At 47.7% G+C, this 15,795-nt stretch overlaps 2 protein-coding genes across 2 annotated transcripts in view; both read right to left on the minus strand.

Annotated features, from left to right (window-relative positions):
• The window catches only part of monDomV1R1245 (vomeronasal 1 receptor monDomV1R1245), a 10,581-nt gene extending 7,997 nt beyond the window's left edge, over positions 1-2,584 (minus strand). The window contains exon 1 of the mRNA XM_056825090.1: positions 1,512-2,584. The gene's annotated coding sequence lies outside the window, so the exon portion shown is untranslated. The remainder of the gene's footprint in view (positions 1-1,511) is intronic.
• An 11,902-nt stretch (positions 2,585-14,486) lies between these two features.
• On the minus strand, positions 14,487-15,404 carry monDomV1R1246 (vomeronasal 1 receptor monDomV1R1246). Its single transcript, NM_001166820.1, is given in 1 exon segment — positions 14,487-15,404. A coding segment is annotated over 1 exon segment (918 nt).
• Positions 15,405-15,795: the final 391 nt, after the last annotated feature.

Consider the following 15,795-nt stretch of genomic DNA (forward strand, 5'->3'; position numbering starts at 1 on the left):
TGCACTCAAAAGATATTCTTTGAAATGCCCCATGCTTGTAATCAACTTCCTGTTTGGAAAAGTCTCTTCCTTCTCCTCTTTCTCCTTCCCTATGGTCCCCTGCCCCTTGCCACGTGGATGCTAATCATAGCCTAACGAAAAATCACCCCCATTTTTACCAGTTGGTTTGTGGTCCTAAAGAAACTGGGGAAGCAGCCTGCATCGATGAGTGATCGGAGGCCAGAGTTGCTCCTAGCAGGGTGCAGTAGCTGGACTGGGTGGACAGGGCTGTGACCAGGTGAGGGATCTGAATCAAGAAAGTCCAAAACGGATGACCACAGGCAGGGGCCTAGGCAAATAGGCAAGCAGGCTCGAGCTGATCAAGATGCTTTTCTGAAAAGCCTTGGAGAAACGTGGCTTAAAAGAAATTTATCTAGGCTATCATTGTTTTTAATTGAGAGTTTTTCTCTCATCCAATTTGGACTCAAAAGTTAAATTAGTTTCTAATTAATAAAGATATTATTTTTATGAGGTTTATTAAAGATTATTAGAAATCAAGGATACAAAATAACAAGCCACGTGCTGAGGGCATGGTTAGCCCATTCACAGCCTACTAATAACATGTTGCAATCTCTGAGTACAGGAAGAGAGATCGAAGTAGGTGCTACAGCCAGTTTAAATATAAATTGTGATCTTGCCCAGGTGGGAATCTCAGGTGAGATTATAGAGAATTCAAGGAAGTAGCAAGGACTTCTGGGGATTGAACCCTGGGGATCAAACCTCCATTTTTACAGGGACACTAGTGGAGGTCCACGATCCCAGAAACACCCCCCAAAAACTTCTGGGGAGCTCTGTAAGGACTGGGCAGTGAATTTGCCTCCCTCCCATGATCCTCTCTGATTATTACTCCATTTCACTTGGCAGAAGCCCAAAAGGACCAGGTGAAGCACTGGGGGGCCCTGCCCTCCTTTAATCAGCATCCCAAAAGACCAATATGTTCTTTTTTTATTTTCTTCCCAACTCAGAAGTAGGGTTTGATGAATTGGATAGGCATATAGTCAGAGCAATGGGGCAGGGGCTTCCTGCTCCCTGAAATAATGCACTAGAAAGAGTTTGGGGCCTAGAATTAGAACTAGTTCTAATCCAGTCTCAGACAATTGCTAGTTGTGTGACCCTGGACAAGTCACCTATCCACAGTGTGCCTCAGTTACCTTATCTGTAAAATGAAGATAATACTACCTGTCCAGGTAACAGTTATAGGGATCATTCTAATAATTGCAAAGCCCACAGTACAGCGTTAGCACAAACCTTGCACTATATGATGGTAGCTATCATTCTACAGCACTCATTGTCCTAGGTGGGCTCTGAGCAACCTTGGAGCAAAAGGGGCCTAGCATGGAAGAGCCAGCACTACTTTGGAAGGTGAACCTGAGTCAATCCAGGACCAGTCAGGGCTGGAGCTGGACCTTCTGTCACCAAACTGAAGAATACTGAGAGAAGGCAGAGCCCTTCGTACCCCTGCTCTGCAATACCTGTAGCGTAGGCCAGGAGCTCAAAGGGTGAAACCCACAGGCTGAGATGCCAGGAAATAAATGGCAGGCACAGTCTAATGGCAGGCCATAGTACAGTCTCCTAGGCTCAGGAGGAGAGAACCTAGCCCAAAGGAGGTGTTCAGTGACACACACTCTCATACACTCACACACACTCACACGTTCTCACACTCACACACACAGTCACACATTCATTTTCACTCACATTCACATTTCACACTCCTACACACTCATTCTCACAATCACACATATTCTAGCACTCTTACACACTCACACATTTTCACACTCACACTCACATTCTCACACTCACACATTTCACACTTATACACACACATTCTCACACTCGCAGATTTTCACACCCATACACATTCATTCTCACACTCACACATATTCTAGCACTCTTACACAGTCACATATTGTCACACTCACACTCACATTCTCACACACACTCACATTCTCTCTCTCACACACACACACAGAGGCTCTCATCCAGATGTAGAACCCATAACCACACGCATCCACCCACACACTCAGATACAGTGGCAGTCCGTATCCCTCACACTCAGAGATATCTACAAGCTCGGGCACACACACACTCACCTTCTCACCCATGCACACGTACTTACACATTCATATACATGGACACTCAGAATCTCACTCACCCTCCTCCAAAGCCTGTGCCATATGGCCACAGTTAGACAAAGGAAACTCATGCTGATCTAGCCTGGGCAGGCAAGAATTGTGTCTGCATCACAAAGGGCTCAGACGCCTGCTGTAAGTCAGCTGAAGAGTTTGCATGAGATCCTGGAGGCCAGAAGCCCAGGTCAGGACTGTAGGCCCCGGCAAAAACACCTTCTATTTTTCGAGTGGGCGTCACGCTCAGCTGGTAACTTGGGAGAACACCAGAGGAACCCTGGAGGCTCAGAGCTGGGCTGGGAAATGGAAGTGAAATCAGATTTGGACTCAAATGGCCACTGGACTGGGGGCTAGAAAGGAAGGCAAGCTCTTAGCCTGCAGAGGACCTGTATGGGAGCCAGGCAGCCTCCTCTCTCTTCTCTGCATCTTCTCAGCTAGCTGACAGCCCACTGGGTGGGCGTGGAGGCTCTATTTGAGCATCCCACTAGGAGGCAGTTCCTGAAGGGACTCTGTCAGGACTCAGGAGTCCAGGTACCCAGCTGGCTTCCAGGGCAGTGACACAGGAGCCAGAAGTCCAGGTGCTGAGCTCATCACTGGGCACTTGCTCTTGGGAAGCAGATGGGGAAGGGAATTTCCTAGGACACACGTCTTGCTGGCTGCGTCTCCGATGCACACCTGACACAGGGGCCTGGCTTGGCTTGGGGATAGGATTGGCCAAAAAGTCAGGGATCACCCCAGACTGTTGCCAAAGGGATGAAAGTGATGCCTGTCAGGACCCAAGTGTGGGAGAATCTTCCTTAAGCACACAAGCCCGTCTCAGCCATCTATGCAGCCCACTGTAGACAAGGTGAGGGCCACCACAGGCCTTTTCTCCTACAGCATTCCGAGATGGAAGAGGCCTTGTGGATGATCCACATTTCAGTGAGGAGGAAGCTTAAGCCTCGAGAGAGGAAATATGTCACTTGGGGCCTTTGAATACAGTAGAATACAGTAGAATGACCTCAGGAGGCACCCAGTTCAATGAAGATCTTGCTGAATCCATTGTGACATGCTTCCTCCTGGTCTCTGCTGGAAGCTTCCACTGAGGACCTCAGTGGGTTAGAATAGAGCCTCAGTTCACCTCCAGAGACACCATCCCACACTGGTACAGCTCTCATTGCTGTGGAACGTTTCCCAAATGAGCTTAGATCATACCATGGCCCAATCCCGATGGTCAGTGCCATATGATCGCTCTTCAGGACTTTCCTTTGGCTTGTCCTCTAGCAGATCCTTCCCTCCAGCAACCCTCAGGGCTTGCCTTGAGCCCTCTTCCCTTTCCCCTCTGGTGCTGGTGTATTTAGTCCCCTCTCCTCACTGATGCTTCTCACAGGTTCCTCTTCCAGTCTCTTCACTGCCCTCCATTCTGCATCTCGAACTGCCTTTCAGACATCGTGAATGGGATGTCCAGGAGACATCTTCAAATCAACATGTCTGAAAATGAGCCCATTCTATCCCCCAAGCCTTCACCCCCTCCAAGCTTCCCTGTTACTTTCGAGGGCACCCCTCTCTCTCCCTGGCCGGGGCTGATACCTCGGCACCATCCTCCCACTTTCCCTGTCTGTCCTCCCTTGGGGCGCCAAAGGTATCTTCCTCAAGCACAGTTTAGACCCTGTCACCGCCCATATTCCATCATGGGCTTCCTAGAACCCCCAAGATCAGGCAGAAGAGCACCTGTTTGGTGTTCAACGTCGCTCACAACCCTCTGTCCCCCCTTCCCACCTCCCTCTGCCTTAGATCACCCTACAGACATACACACACACCCATTCCTCCTAGATCCAGAGACTCTGGCCTCCTTGCTGGTCCCCCACAAGACTCAGACCTCTCCTGTCTGGGCATTTTCTCCGACTGTCCTCTTGGCCGGGGATGCTCTCTCAGAGTCAACTTCTCCTCTTCCCTTGTTTCCAGTCCTGACCAAATTTCCACATTGCACAGAGCCTTTCCTATTCCTTCTCATTTCTAACGCTTGCCTTCCCTTGACAGTTTTCCTTCATGAATATGGGTTTGCTGGGCTTCCCCATTACTCTGTGAGCTCCTAAAGGATCTGGATGACCTTTTGCCTTTCTTTGTCGTCCCAGGGTTTAGCACACAGTAGGCACTTCGTAAATGCTTACCCATGAACACACCCCCTGATTGTTCTCTGGCCTGTTTCCACTGCTCCTCGAGGTGGCCTATAATAGAGAAAATGTCAGGGAAGAACTGGGTTCAAATCCCCTTTCAAGAATGCTCTCTGCATGCTATTACCCAATCCCAGTAGGTCTCAGAGCCCCACCTGGCCCCATCTGTAACCCAAGCACCAGAGTATCCTTAGGGGTTCTCCCTCCTGGTCTCTGCAAACCAATGGGATCATGCAGGCCAGTGGCTTCACAGGGAGAGCTCCTATTGCTCCATAGGAAGGCACCCTGGCAAGAAGAGAGGTGCCCCGAGTTCCCCCTTCCCTACAAATGCCTCAGCTCCCCTTGCCCAGGTATTCTCCAGGCTAGCCCACATCAGTTTCCACATGGCTTCCCTAAAGCGAGGCTCCTGGAACTGAGCACAGAGCCCTGGCTTATTGGGGGTACCCACTAAGAGAAGAATGCACAGCAGCCATTGCCAGTCCCCTTCACTACGCTGGGCCCCTGATGGGGCAGGCCAGGAGAGTAGGACTCCTGCAGTGTCTCTCAGGGGCCTGTTCTATTGGAATTGCCCTGGAGCCCCTGTGCCCGCCCAGTGCCCTGGAGTTGGCTCTCTCGTCCTCTGTGTGTCTCATGGAGAGCCTGGCTCTCTGGCCGGGCAATGGCCTTTTCTGCCATGAGGAAGCTTCCCTTTCAGTTTGGCCCATTTTCCCCGGCTGTTGAAACCGTCTTCTGGGATTGCTGCCTCTCCAAACTTGGCAGTGCTGTCTCTGCAGACTTGTTCATCACTAGTGTCTAAAATGCCACCATGGGGGCAGCTGGGTAGCTCAGTGGATGGAGAGTACAGTCTAGAGATGGGAGGTCCTGGGTTCAAATCTGGCCGCAGACACTTGCCAGCTGTGTGACCCTGGGCAATTCCCCAAACCCCACTGCCTAGCCCTTCCCACTCTTCTGCCTGGGAACCAATACACAGTATTGACTCCAAGATGGAAGGTGAGGGTTTAACAAAAATAAATAAATACAAATAAAAAGCCACAGTGGAGACCTGCGTCTAGGGGGTCAGATATTTTTGAGTGGGTTCTTTTGGGCCGGGCCCTCACCCAGTTCCAAATCCAGGTAATGGGCTAATCTTTCCCTGGATCTCAGCTGAAGCCTGATGCTAGCTGGGACATTGATCGGGGCACGGATTCCTGAAAAGCGAAGAGGGGCTACACTGGTTTGCTCCAGCCAATCTCTTGAGAGAAGAGTGCCATGAGAGTGCCGGGCTCTGAAGGGAGTCTCAGAAAGGGCGTCCCCTGGAGGTCACGTAAGGCAACCACAAAGGTGGACAACATCCCGCAGAGCGAGGGGAAAGCCTTCCCATGCGGCTCCCTTCCTGGGATGGGTCTGAGCTGCCCCCGCAGCAGCCTTGCCTAGGCTGAGGTCACCCAGGTGCCCTGAACTGCCTGGAGGCCCCCCGAAAGCAGACACCAACACTCACCTGGCCCCCATCTGGGTGCCAATGAAGAAGGCTGCGTGTGATCCATCCCAGCCCTGGGAAGACCTTCTGAGCTGAACTTAAAGGCACTGTGTGGCTGAGCTCATCTCCCTCCAGAGCGGCCATTATCGTGTCACCTGGCACGTCTCATTAAGGACTCGGTGGTGTCTAGGCACATGAGGAACTCTGGCCTCGGGCCAGCCTGAGCAGTAATGAGCCCCGAGTCATGGGAGCCGCAGCCAGTAGCTGTAGCAGCAGCCAGTAGCTGCGGCAGCTGAGACAGAAACTTTTTGTGGTCCTTCGTAGGGTCTGAGTAAGAGCCAGCTTGGCCAAGTGGGCAGACCCAGGGGGGGATCAAGGCTGTCTGCGGCCGTCCGCTGGGCCTCAGCCAGCCTCCTGGGAGCTGGGCCTCTTGCCGTGGCCCCCACCCAGAAAGTGTTCCACCCCGTCACCTCATGGCCTGAAGGGCCATTTAACCTCCCTCCGGATCACTCTCTCCATTCTGAGACTGATCTAGAGCCTGGGGTTCTAGAAGGGAGCCGTCCTCCCCAGGCAGATGGGACAGCTGTCCCGCAGCATGATCAGGCCTGTTTGGGGAGGGACATGCCAGGGGCTACCTCTGGACTTCCCCCTTCTGCTTCAACCTGCTGGGCTGGGCTGGGCCAAACACTGGCTCTTGTCCCAAAGCTGCTTCTCCCCCATGTCTCCTCGGCTGAAGATCCCCCTCAGGGCTCCAGGTAGGGTGGAGGCTGCCCCGCTGGACTCCTGGTTTCTCCTCACTGGTGTGACACAGATGCATCCAGCTGGCTGGCCTTCCTTGGGACTGCCTACAAGTCTGATGGCTTCTGGTCTGCAGAAACTAGCACAGGGCAGAGTGGAGGCACATGCGGAGAGGAGACCTCCACTGGCCACCCTCAATCAATCTTCCTGAACTCAAAGACTTTCATTCTGATTTGGGCGTCTCCTGCCAGTTTTTAAGGAGCTCGGCTACCACAAGTATGTAAGGTAGGAGATGCAGGGGGAAATCGAGCAGTTCTCAAGAGAAGAGAAGCTCCTTTCAAGGAAGTGCATTGACTGTGGACCTACTCAGCTTTTAAGATTCAAATCTCACCTCAGACCCTTCCTAGCTTTGTGACCCTGGATAAGTCACTTAACTTTGTTTGCTTCCTTTCCTCATCTGGATACTAAGCTGAATAGATAAAGATCAAACCAGCAGTATCTTTGCCAAGAAGACTCCAGATTGGGTCACAATGAGCTTGATATGACTGAAAAACTGAAAACCCTCCCCAGCATAACGAAATATTTGGGGTATTCATCATAAAATATTGGCTCCATCCAAACCTTTCTGGTTGCTAAAATTGTGTTACACGTGTTCAGCTGAAACATTTAAATTATGACTCCAATGAGGCTAGTAAGGAATCATATTAGACATTAAAAAATTAAATTATTTTTGTTGATGTTTTCTTTTTCTTACATCCTCAGTTATTCAGTGGTCTTCTCTCTCCCCTTCCCAGCCTTCTCATAAGATAAATAGTATATTTAGAGAGGAAAATATCAGCCCAACTGATACACTGAAAAAAAGTAAAATGTTTGCAACATATAATGCCTTGACACCTCACCCTTCCTTGAAAGGGAGCCTGGGGATATTTTCTCCCCTCTTCATTTCAGTACTGCTAGATTTTTCATTGCATTCACTTTTTAAAAAATTAATATCAAATTTTATTTTTAATTTTTTATTTTGGAAATTTTTATTTAATTAATGTAGAATATTTTTCCATGGTTACAAGATTCACATTCTTTCCCTGCCCTCCCCCACCCCTCCTCTTGTAGCCAATGAGCAATTGCACTGGGTTTTACATGTATCTTTGATCAAGACCCATTTCCAGGTTGTTAATATTCGTAATAGGGTGATCGTTTAGAGTCTACCTCCCCAGTCATATCCCCATCGACCCATGTGATCAGGCAGTTGTTTTTCTTCTGTTTCTGCTCCCCCAGTTCTTCCTCTGGATGTGGATACATTCTTTCTCATAAGTCCCTCCGAATTGGCCTGGGTCATTGCATTGCTGCTAGTAGCAAAGTCAGTTACATTTGATCCTGCTACAATGTATCCATCTTTGTGTACAATGATTAAAATATTCCAGAAACTGGTTTGAGGGTCAGAATATCAACTTATGAATTAGACAAGCATTCAGCCAATGCATTAGCATAGCATCAAATCAATGAGCTTAGCAGTACTTAGTAACCTCATGGTGTGAAGATGGGATGGACTCTCCCCTTGCCCAATTGTAGATTTAATCACCAGAAGCGAGGGCGCCCCACTTATCCTTCAGTGTGAGGAGCTCTGCGACCCACGTGTGCAATAGCGGGTGACAAACCAGAAACCTACTGAGTGCCCCCTGGACAGCCCTAAGCAAAGCTCTAACTGCAATTGGCCCACATAAAGTGGAAGGAAGGCACAGGAAGTGGTGAAAGGAAGGTCTTTAAAAGTGGCAAGAACTTCCTGTGACCATCTCTTTCACCTGGGATCGTGACCTTGAAGGAACTCCAGCTCAGGCTCTCAGGCTGCTCTCAGACTGCTCCCTTAGAACTGCCATGTGAGTGAGTGAAAAAGGCTGACTCCCTTCCCTGGCTTTCTGGGCATTCTAGTCTCCAGAGAGGCCCATGAACTTGGAAGAGACCTTGTGGCTAAAACCCTTGATTGATTTACCTCATGGCTCCCCTTTGCTGGGGCCTCTGAAGCCCTGCCTGGTTTGGACCAGGCCAAAGTAATTATCTACTATCCCTCTCTCTTCCCCTCTCTCTCTCTCTCTTTCTCTCTCTCTCCTCTTCTCTCTCTGTCTCTGCCTCTGTCTGTCTGTCTGTCTCTCTCTCTCTCTTCCGCTCTCTCTCTCCCCCCTCTCTCTGTCTATGTCTCTGTTTCTCTCTCTTTTTCTCCCTCTCCCTCTTTCTCTCTCCCTCTCCCTCCCCCCCTCCATCTCTCTCTCTCTCTCTCTCTCTCTCTCTCTCTCTCTCTCTCTCTCTCTCTCTCTCTCTCTCTCTCTCTCTCTCTCTCTTGACTAGAGAACTCGGTCCGACCTCTCTGGGGAAGCTGACTCTTTCCATGGCTCTACGTAAAGCTACCTCGTGGTCGGGTATTTGGGAAGGAATCTGTGTTTCTCTAAGTAAATGGCGCCCAACAGCTGTCCATCCTTGAAATGCTGAGTGATGCCTGTCTGGCTGACTGCCTGGCACGAAGAGGGAAGGTGCGGCAAGTGGCTCCCAGTGAGACTTCAGATGCTTTCTTAAAAAGAATTTTATTCATTTGTCTTTTAAATATTTTCCATGTCAACATGATTGATTTCCTCTCCCTCCCCTTTTCCTTCCCCCCCCCAGCCAACAAGCAGTTCCCCTGGGTGGTACAAACGTTGTCACTTGAAACCTATTTCCCTGTCATTCATTTCTGCTATGGAGCAATGTTTTTAATTAGGAAAGACAAGCATCATATCGATAACTAGGAAAAGCAAATATAGCTGCATGTAGATATGCTGACACGCAGAGACAGACAGGCAGGCAGGCAGGCAGGGAAGGAAGGAAGGAAGGAAGGAAGGCGGGTGACCCCGGAGGCCTGCGACACGTGTCTCCCAGAATTCCAGATTGAAGGAATACTTGGACTCCGTTGAGGACTCGGGTGACTCAGGCCACATCCTACAAGAATCCCATCCTGGTGCCTTCGACTGCTGGTGTCCTCCACTCCACAGCTCTAGCTCTTTTGAGCATGTTTTGTCCTTCATTTTCTCGATCCATACCATTTTCCTTCAGTGAAATACAGCCTCTTTGAGGGCAAGGAATATTTCATTTCATTTTGTTTCATTTTTTCCCTGTTGTAGCCTATGAGCCTTTGAGAATTTGCAGGATGTGATATATATGTTCGGCGTTTAATAAACGTTTTATAGATCACATATGTGTTCTTCTTTAAGCCAGTTTCTGTCATGGAAAACCTGTAATTATCAGTTAATGGTTCTTCTTTTGAAATGCCCAGGAAAAAGGATCAATGTGTTGCCTGAGGAAAAAGTAATGTAGAGAATACAACGTAAGGAACAAACAGTCTCCCATATCCACTCAATCCTGCCTCCCCCCCCCCCCCATCCCTGGACTCCATAATTAGGTTAATAAATGCCACAGTGATTCTTTCTTTTAGCATTTGCAATCAGGCCTATTTCACAAACTTATCTGATAGCTATTCAACTGACAAGGGATTCTGTTCACTTTCCAGTACCACGGACAGTTCTGAAGTCTCTGAATAAGCCCTTTAACTTTTAATGCTGGGCTGGAATGGGGCCACCCTCTTCCTCTGTATTTCTGCTCCTAGACTCCTCCTGCTCAACTTCGGGGGTTTCCTGGCTTTTCTTTGCAAACAGGCATCTCCTGAAACCCGATTTGTCTCCTGTATTCTCTAACTACACCTGGGAAAGGGAATTCTTTGTTCTCTTTGTCTATTGTAAATTAATCACCCAAAAACTTGAAAACAGCCCTACTTAATAGTAAGAAAGGGAGTTCACAGTCACTTACTTGGAGAGCTCCTCTCTTCTAACTGAGTCAGTCAGAAACTTGTGAATCCTTTAATGAGAGTTTATACCTTCAGAGGATGAGGTGTGGATCCCACAGACACTGCCTCCCTGAGCAGGGCTAGGCAATTTGGAGGCTGTGATTGGTCCTTGGGAAGAGGGGAAGGAAGAGGAAGTGGCATGGGAAAAGGACTATAAAAGTCCTGAACATCCTGTCCAAGGGATCATCAGGCTGGGGACTTACCTCTTGGACATGGCTTGGGACTTCTCCTTTGAGTCAGCTTGGACTGGGACTTTGGCTCTTGGGCTGCTTCTGGGAGGATCTTCTCCTGGTGAGTGAGAAGCCGGCCTTGCCTTCCTAGCTTCTGGAGAGATGGGTTGCAGAGTGGCCTCCCTTCTCTTCTTGGAGGAGGCCCAGTGAGTGGAAGGATCCTCTATTTAATTCACCACTGGGTCCTCCAGCTGAGGGTTCACAAGCCCTGCCAGTCTGAGCCACACACTGGATCAGCATTTAGTGTGACAGGCGAGACATTTTCTTGACTCTCTTCTTACATTTCTCTTCTTTCACTCCTTCTGCCTTTGTGTAAATAAAACTACTAAAAGTCATTTTGGCTTGAACTACAGTATTTTCAAACTGGTGGCCACAAGATTACGCGAAGATTCTCATTATTTGGTCAAACCCTAAACTTAATTCCTTACACACCATACTAACTACCATCTGGGGGATCTAAACGATGTGTGCAGGGACTGTATTATAAGTTCTTTAAGTAGAAGAAAAAATAAGTTCTAGAAGCCTAATCACACTATCTGGTGTGGTGAATTGTCAACAGGAAAACTGGAACAGTACTAGAGACAAGGTACAAAGTTTTAAAAAGAAACTCACACCTCAAGACAGAGATACAAAGAGAGGAGAGAACGTCAGACACACACAGAGAGAGAAGAGAGAGAAGAGGGAAGTAGCTCTTTTGGTTTTGTGACCATACTCCATCTTCCTTCTTCCACTTCCTTTATATCCCCTTTTTGTTCCCTGCTTGGCTCTCACCAATCTCAGTTCTGAGGACCAGACTCATCTGATTCTTCAGCTTTCACCCCCATGGCCTCAGGAGATGCATTTCCTTGGAAGGCACACGTGTTACTGACGATCGGTGGGCTCTACCTCGGGTCCCTCCCTTCCCAGCTTCTTGCTGGGAGAATGTGCCATTCATGTTCTCTGGTGTGGGCAGGGCTTTTCCCCCAATGGTTTTTACTATAATCATTCATTAAATGTCCTTGCTCTACACTAAATAAGGCAAGTGGTTGTTGTTGGGAAATGTGTCATTGGCCACTTGGGTCTAAAATACGAGGAATAAGCAGACGTGGGAATACACCAGTGACTTGAAGTAGCAGCCAGGGATTGGATACCTCATCCATGAATGTGTGTGTGAATAGGAAAATGGCTTTAGAAGGGACGTTTCACAGCAGAAAAAGAAAACTATCTGCCAGTCTGCTGTTCGGTTGTGAAAATCTCCAACAGATATTTGGATAACATGATCGTCTCCTTCACAATGCAGCAGGTTCAGGGCATCATGTTGCTCTTGTTGCTGCTTGTTCCTCACTTTCAAAGAGGACCAGGGACATCACAGGATGATGCCTTGACTTGCTGGTGCAGTGTTTTAGGTAAGGCTGTATTGCCCAGAAGCATCAGCCTCACTCGTTCTTCCAGATCATCCAATTCAGAGGAAACCCAAAAGTCAAGAACTCTGACGAGGGCCTGGGACAGAGCGAATGGCCTCGGCATCTTCAGGGTCTGACCACAGCGTCTGCTCCAGCTACCTTCATGGCCGTTGAATCAAATTGTGCTCATCCACCCATTCAGGCAGAGGAAGCCATCACATGCCTGGGGTAGCCACTGACCTGCTTACCAAGACATTTGAGGCCTGTCAGTGACCCACAACTTGGTTTAGTTTGGCTGCTAAGATGGTTTTAGCAGGGTGGGCAGCTGCTCATGTTACAACTACTTGGAGCCAGAAGTGAGGTAGAACCCTTGAAGGGGTGGGTGAGCAGGCCTGAGAAGGGCTCAGTAAGCTTCATTCCAGAGGTGCTAGTCCTTCCTGAACATCCCATGCAACCCCAATCCCGGCTAGGTGGTGAGATGCTGTGCCTAGACTAGAGTCAAGAAGAATCTTCATGAGTTCAATTTCATGTCAGACACTTACTAGCTATGTGACTCTGGACAAGTCACTTCACCCTATTTGTTTCTGTTTCTACATCTTTAAAATGAACTGGAGAAGGAAATGCCCAACCACTCTTGTGGTTTCTTTTTGCAGGAAATTATCAGGCTCTGAGGGGCTAAGTGTAGGGTTATGAGTTACAACATATTCTGTTCCCTCAAAGAGCTTGTGTTATAATAGGGACACAGGAAGGACTTTTATTTATATTCATATAACATGACTACAAAGTTAATAAATACAAAGCAATCAAATCCAAGGGAGGTTGTGAAGGAAGAGGGCCTGATTGAGTAGAAATATTAAGTTTTCATATAGAGATAGCACCAAATGGGTGTCTTAAAGGAAGAGAGACTCAATAAGGGAGAAGTGAGAAGACAGCATGAGGAGGAAAGGATACATTCCCTAGGTCAGTGATGGCAAACATTTTGGAGCCTGGGTGCCATGCCCTGTCCCTTCCCTGCTCCCCATGTGCCATTCCTGCCCCCCAAACAAGTGCCACACCCTGCCACCCACCTTGTCCTCCAGTACCCCCATTACCCCACACAGGGGAAGGGGGAAGCACTCCTATTGGGGGGGGACAAGGCCTGCCCTCAGGTGCATGGCAAGGGGGAGAGGATCAGCTCCACCCTGAGTCCCTCGGGCTTTCTAATATCAACATCTGGAGGGTGATGGCAGGTGTTCCCATAGAGAGGGCACAGTATGCCCTTTGGGGCATATGTGCCATAGGTTCATCATTACTGTTCTAATTATAGGGGGAAAGTCATTGCAAAAGCATAGAGATCATAAATAAAGTGTATGGAGGACACCAAGAGAATTTTGATTTGTGAGGAAGGTAAAGTGCTAGCGGAAGAGTAACAATCAATATTGCTGGAAAGAGAGTTTAGAGTGAAGTTGGTAAGAGCTTCCACAGAGGGCTTTACAATTCAAAACATAAAGGAATGGGAGCATCCCATATCCTCCTTCAAACCTGTCTGTACTATACTTAGATGGGAAAGGCTGGCATCTTCCACACCCACAGGTCCAGGTTGTGAAGACTGGATTTGGCTCTCCCCTGATTGTAACAATGAAGGTATTTAGCTCTTCATTTATTGCAAAGATTGAAATGTAATCCCAAGCCTATTTTTAGATTTTAATCCCGAAAGTGTTAACTCAGTATTTAAAGTAGATCTACCCATTTTAACCACAAAAAGGTGTGAACTAACTACTAAAAGATATAACTAACTAAAAAAGGTGTGAACACACTTCATACATTGAGTGGGCAGTCCTGAAGAAGAGTGTCTGCTGTGACTGGTAGACGTAAAATTTAGGGGAGGTGACACAAGAGAAAAAGGTCTTTAAATATATGAAACAGAGGCACACAACAATCAATCAATATAGAGAAGTCAGTCAATCAGATTTGGACTGGAACAATCCATCACTAGAAGCTGGACTGGAAGACAGACACTCAGACTTGGAGTGAAGACACTCGGCTGTGGAACTGTACCTCTGGAGGAGCTCATGCAGGAGACCTCAGACTGCTTTTCTTTTAGATGGTCACCTTGGTGAGTGAAAGGCTGAATTAGTTTCCTTGCCCTTTCTGGAGGTGTGAACCTCCAGGAAAGGCCCATTGTCTTGTGACTCCTTTCCCCTGGCTAGGCTTAGAATTTCTATCTGGCTCTGAGGAAGCCAGAACTCTCTCTCCCCCTCTCTCTCCCTTTTTTTCTCTTCCTTAATATCTTTCATCTATTGTAAAAAGAAACTACCATAATTCCATTTACTTTAGTAATTCACTTTGGGATTTAGAAATTAAATACCTGGCAACCACCAATTAATATATTAAGTCCAACCAATATAAAATTTAACAAGGTCCACTTGGATTCACTATGTTCTGGGACCTTAACCAGAAATCTTCATTAAGGAATTTGAACCAGATATGAATTGATTGGGAAATCCCAACAGCTGTTCTAAGAACAGAGACTTGGCTTCCACCAGGGAGCACAGCAGGACCTGAAGATCTGAGTGTCCCTGTGAATCAGCAAAAAGGGGCTGATGGTTGGGAAACACAATTCACTGAATGTAGACACAACCACCGGCCAGTCATCAGAATGAGTCGCATACACCTTATACAGTGTGAAGCCACAGTTGATGCAGTAAGCAGAAACAAAGATGCTCAGCAGCAGCAGGATGGTTTGGGTGGCCCTGATCTCTGGAGAAGTCTTCTGGGAGCGGCTCGTGCTGTGTATATGCCGGACTTTCTGTTGATGTCTGTATAACAGAACAATTATGTAGCCACTGGCCCAGACCATGCCTCCTACACAGAGGATATCTCGCAGGGAGGGCAGGATGATCACCTCCTTAAACACCTTTTCCCAGTAGCAATAAACCATATCAAATCCATCTGTGTGGCTGCTGTTGATCCTCCTTGATCCTGTAATGTATATGGGTACGTTTACTTCTATGATCATGTTGAATATCCAGCAGAGAGGACATGAGGGTCTGATGAGCTTCAGAACTCTGACTTTGTATCTGGCCAACCTAGAGTTGCTGGGACTAATAGTGACAGCCTGGAAGATACTCAGGAGGCACGTGGTGCAGACGGCAAGGCCTCGGCTCATCCTTTGGAAGTAAAACACCATTTTACAGTCTAGGTTTCCCAGGAAGTAAATGTTCCCAAAATAGAAATTTACTAGTGGGCATCCCTTAGACAGGAGCACTATGGTGTTAGTCATTGTAAGTTGGACCAGAATAAGGTCCAATAGCCTTGACCTGTGGCTATTGGACAAAGTCCAGACATAAAGGCAGAGGAATAAGGAGTTGCCCAGGACCCCAACTCCAGTCTGAGAAAAGAAGATGATCCCCAGCACTGTGTCATAGAGAGACATGATCTTGGAGTGTTACAGGGGCACATCTAGAGATATCATGAAAGAAGAGAGGAAAGAACAATCAAAAATATCTCCTAGTAAACACAGTGAAGGCTCATAGTCTACCTATGAGTCATGATGGATGTTTAGAAGAATCTTTTCTAAATTGAGGAATAAGTAGTGAGGAATGAGAGGCAGAAGCCCAAGAACATAACTCTAACTGTGTCAGACAGAAAGAAGTTGGGAGAAAGGGTTAATGCCTTACCTCAAGGTTTATTACCTTTACCATAAATATTTCTTTGGGGTATGGGTCCATAGCACTGAAGTTTCAAACTGTTTTTCACAGAATCAAATTTGCATGACCACGTTTGCTCACTGAAATTATAATTATATATATATATATATATATATA

The sequence above is a fragment of the Monodelphis domestica genome, chromosome 4, assembly GCF_027887165.1.
Source record: "Monodelphis domestica isolate mMonDom1 chromosome 4, mMonDom1.pri, whole genome shotgun sequence".
Lineage (NCBI taxonomy): Eukaryota > Metazoa > Chordata > Mammalia > Didelphimorphia > Didelphidae > Monodelphis > Monodelphis domestica.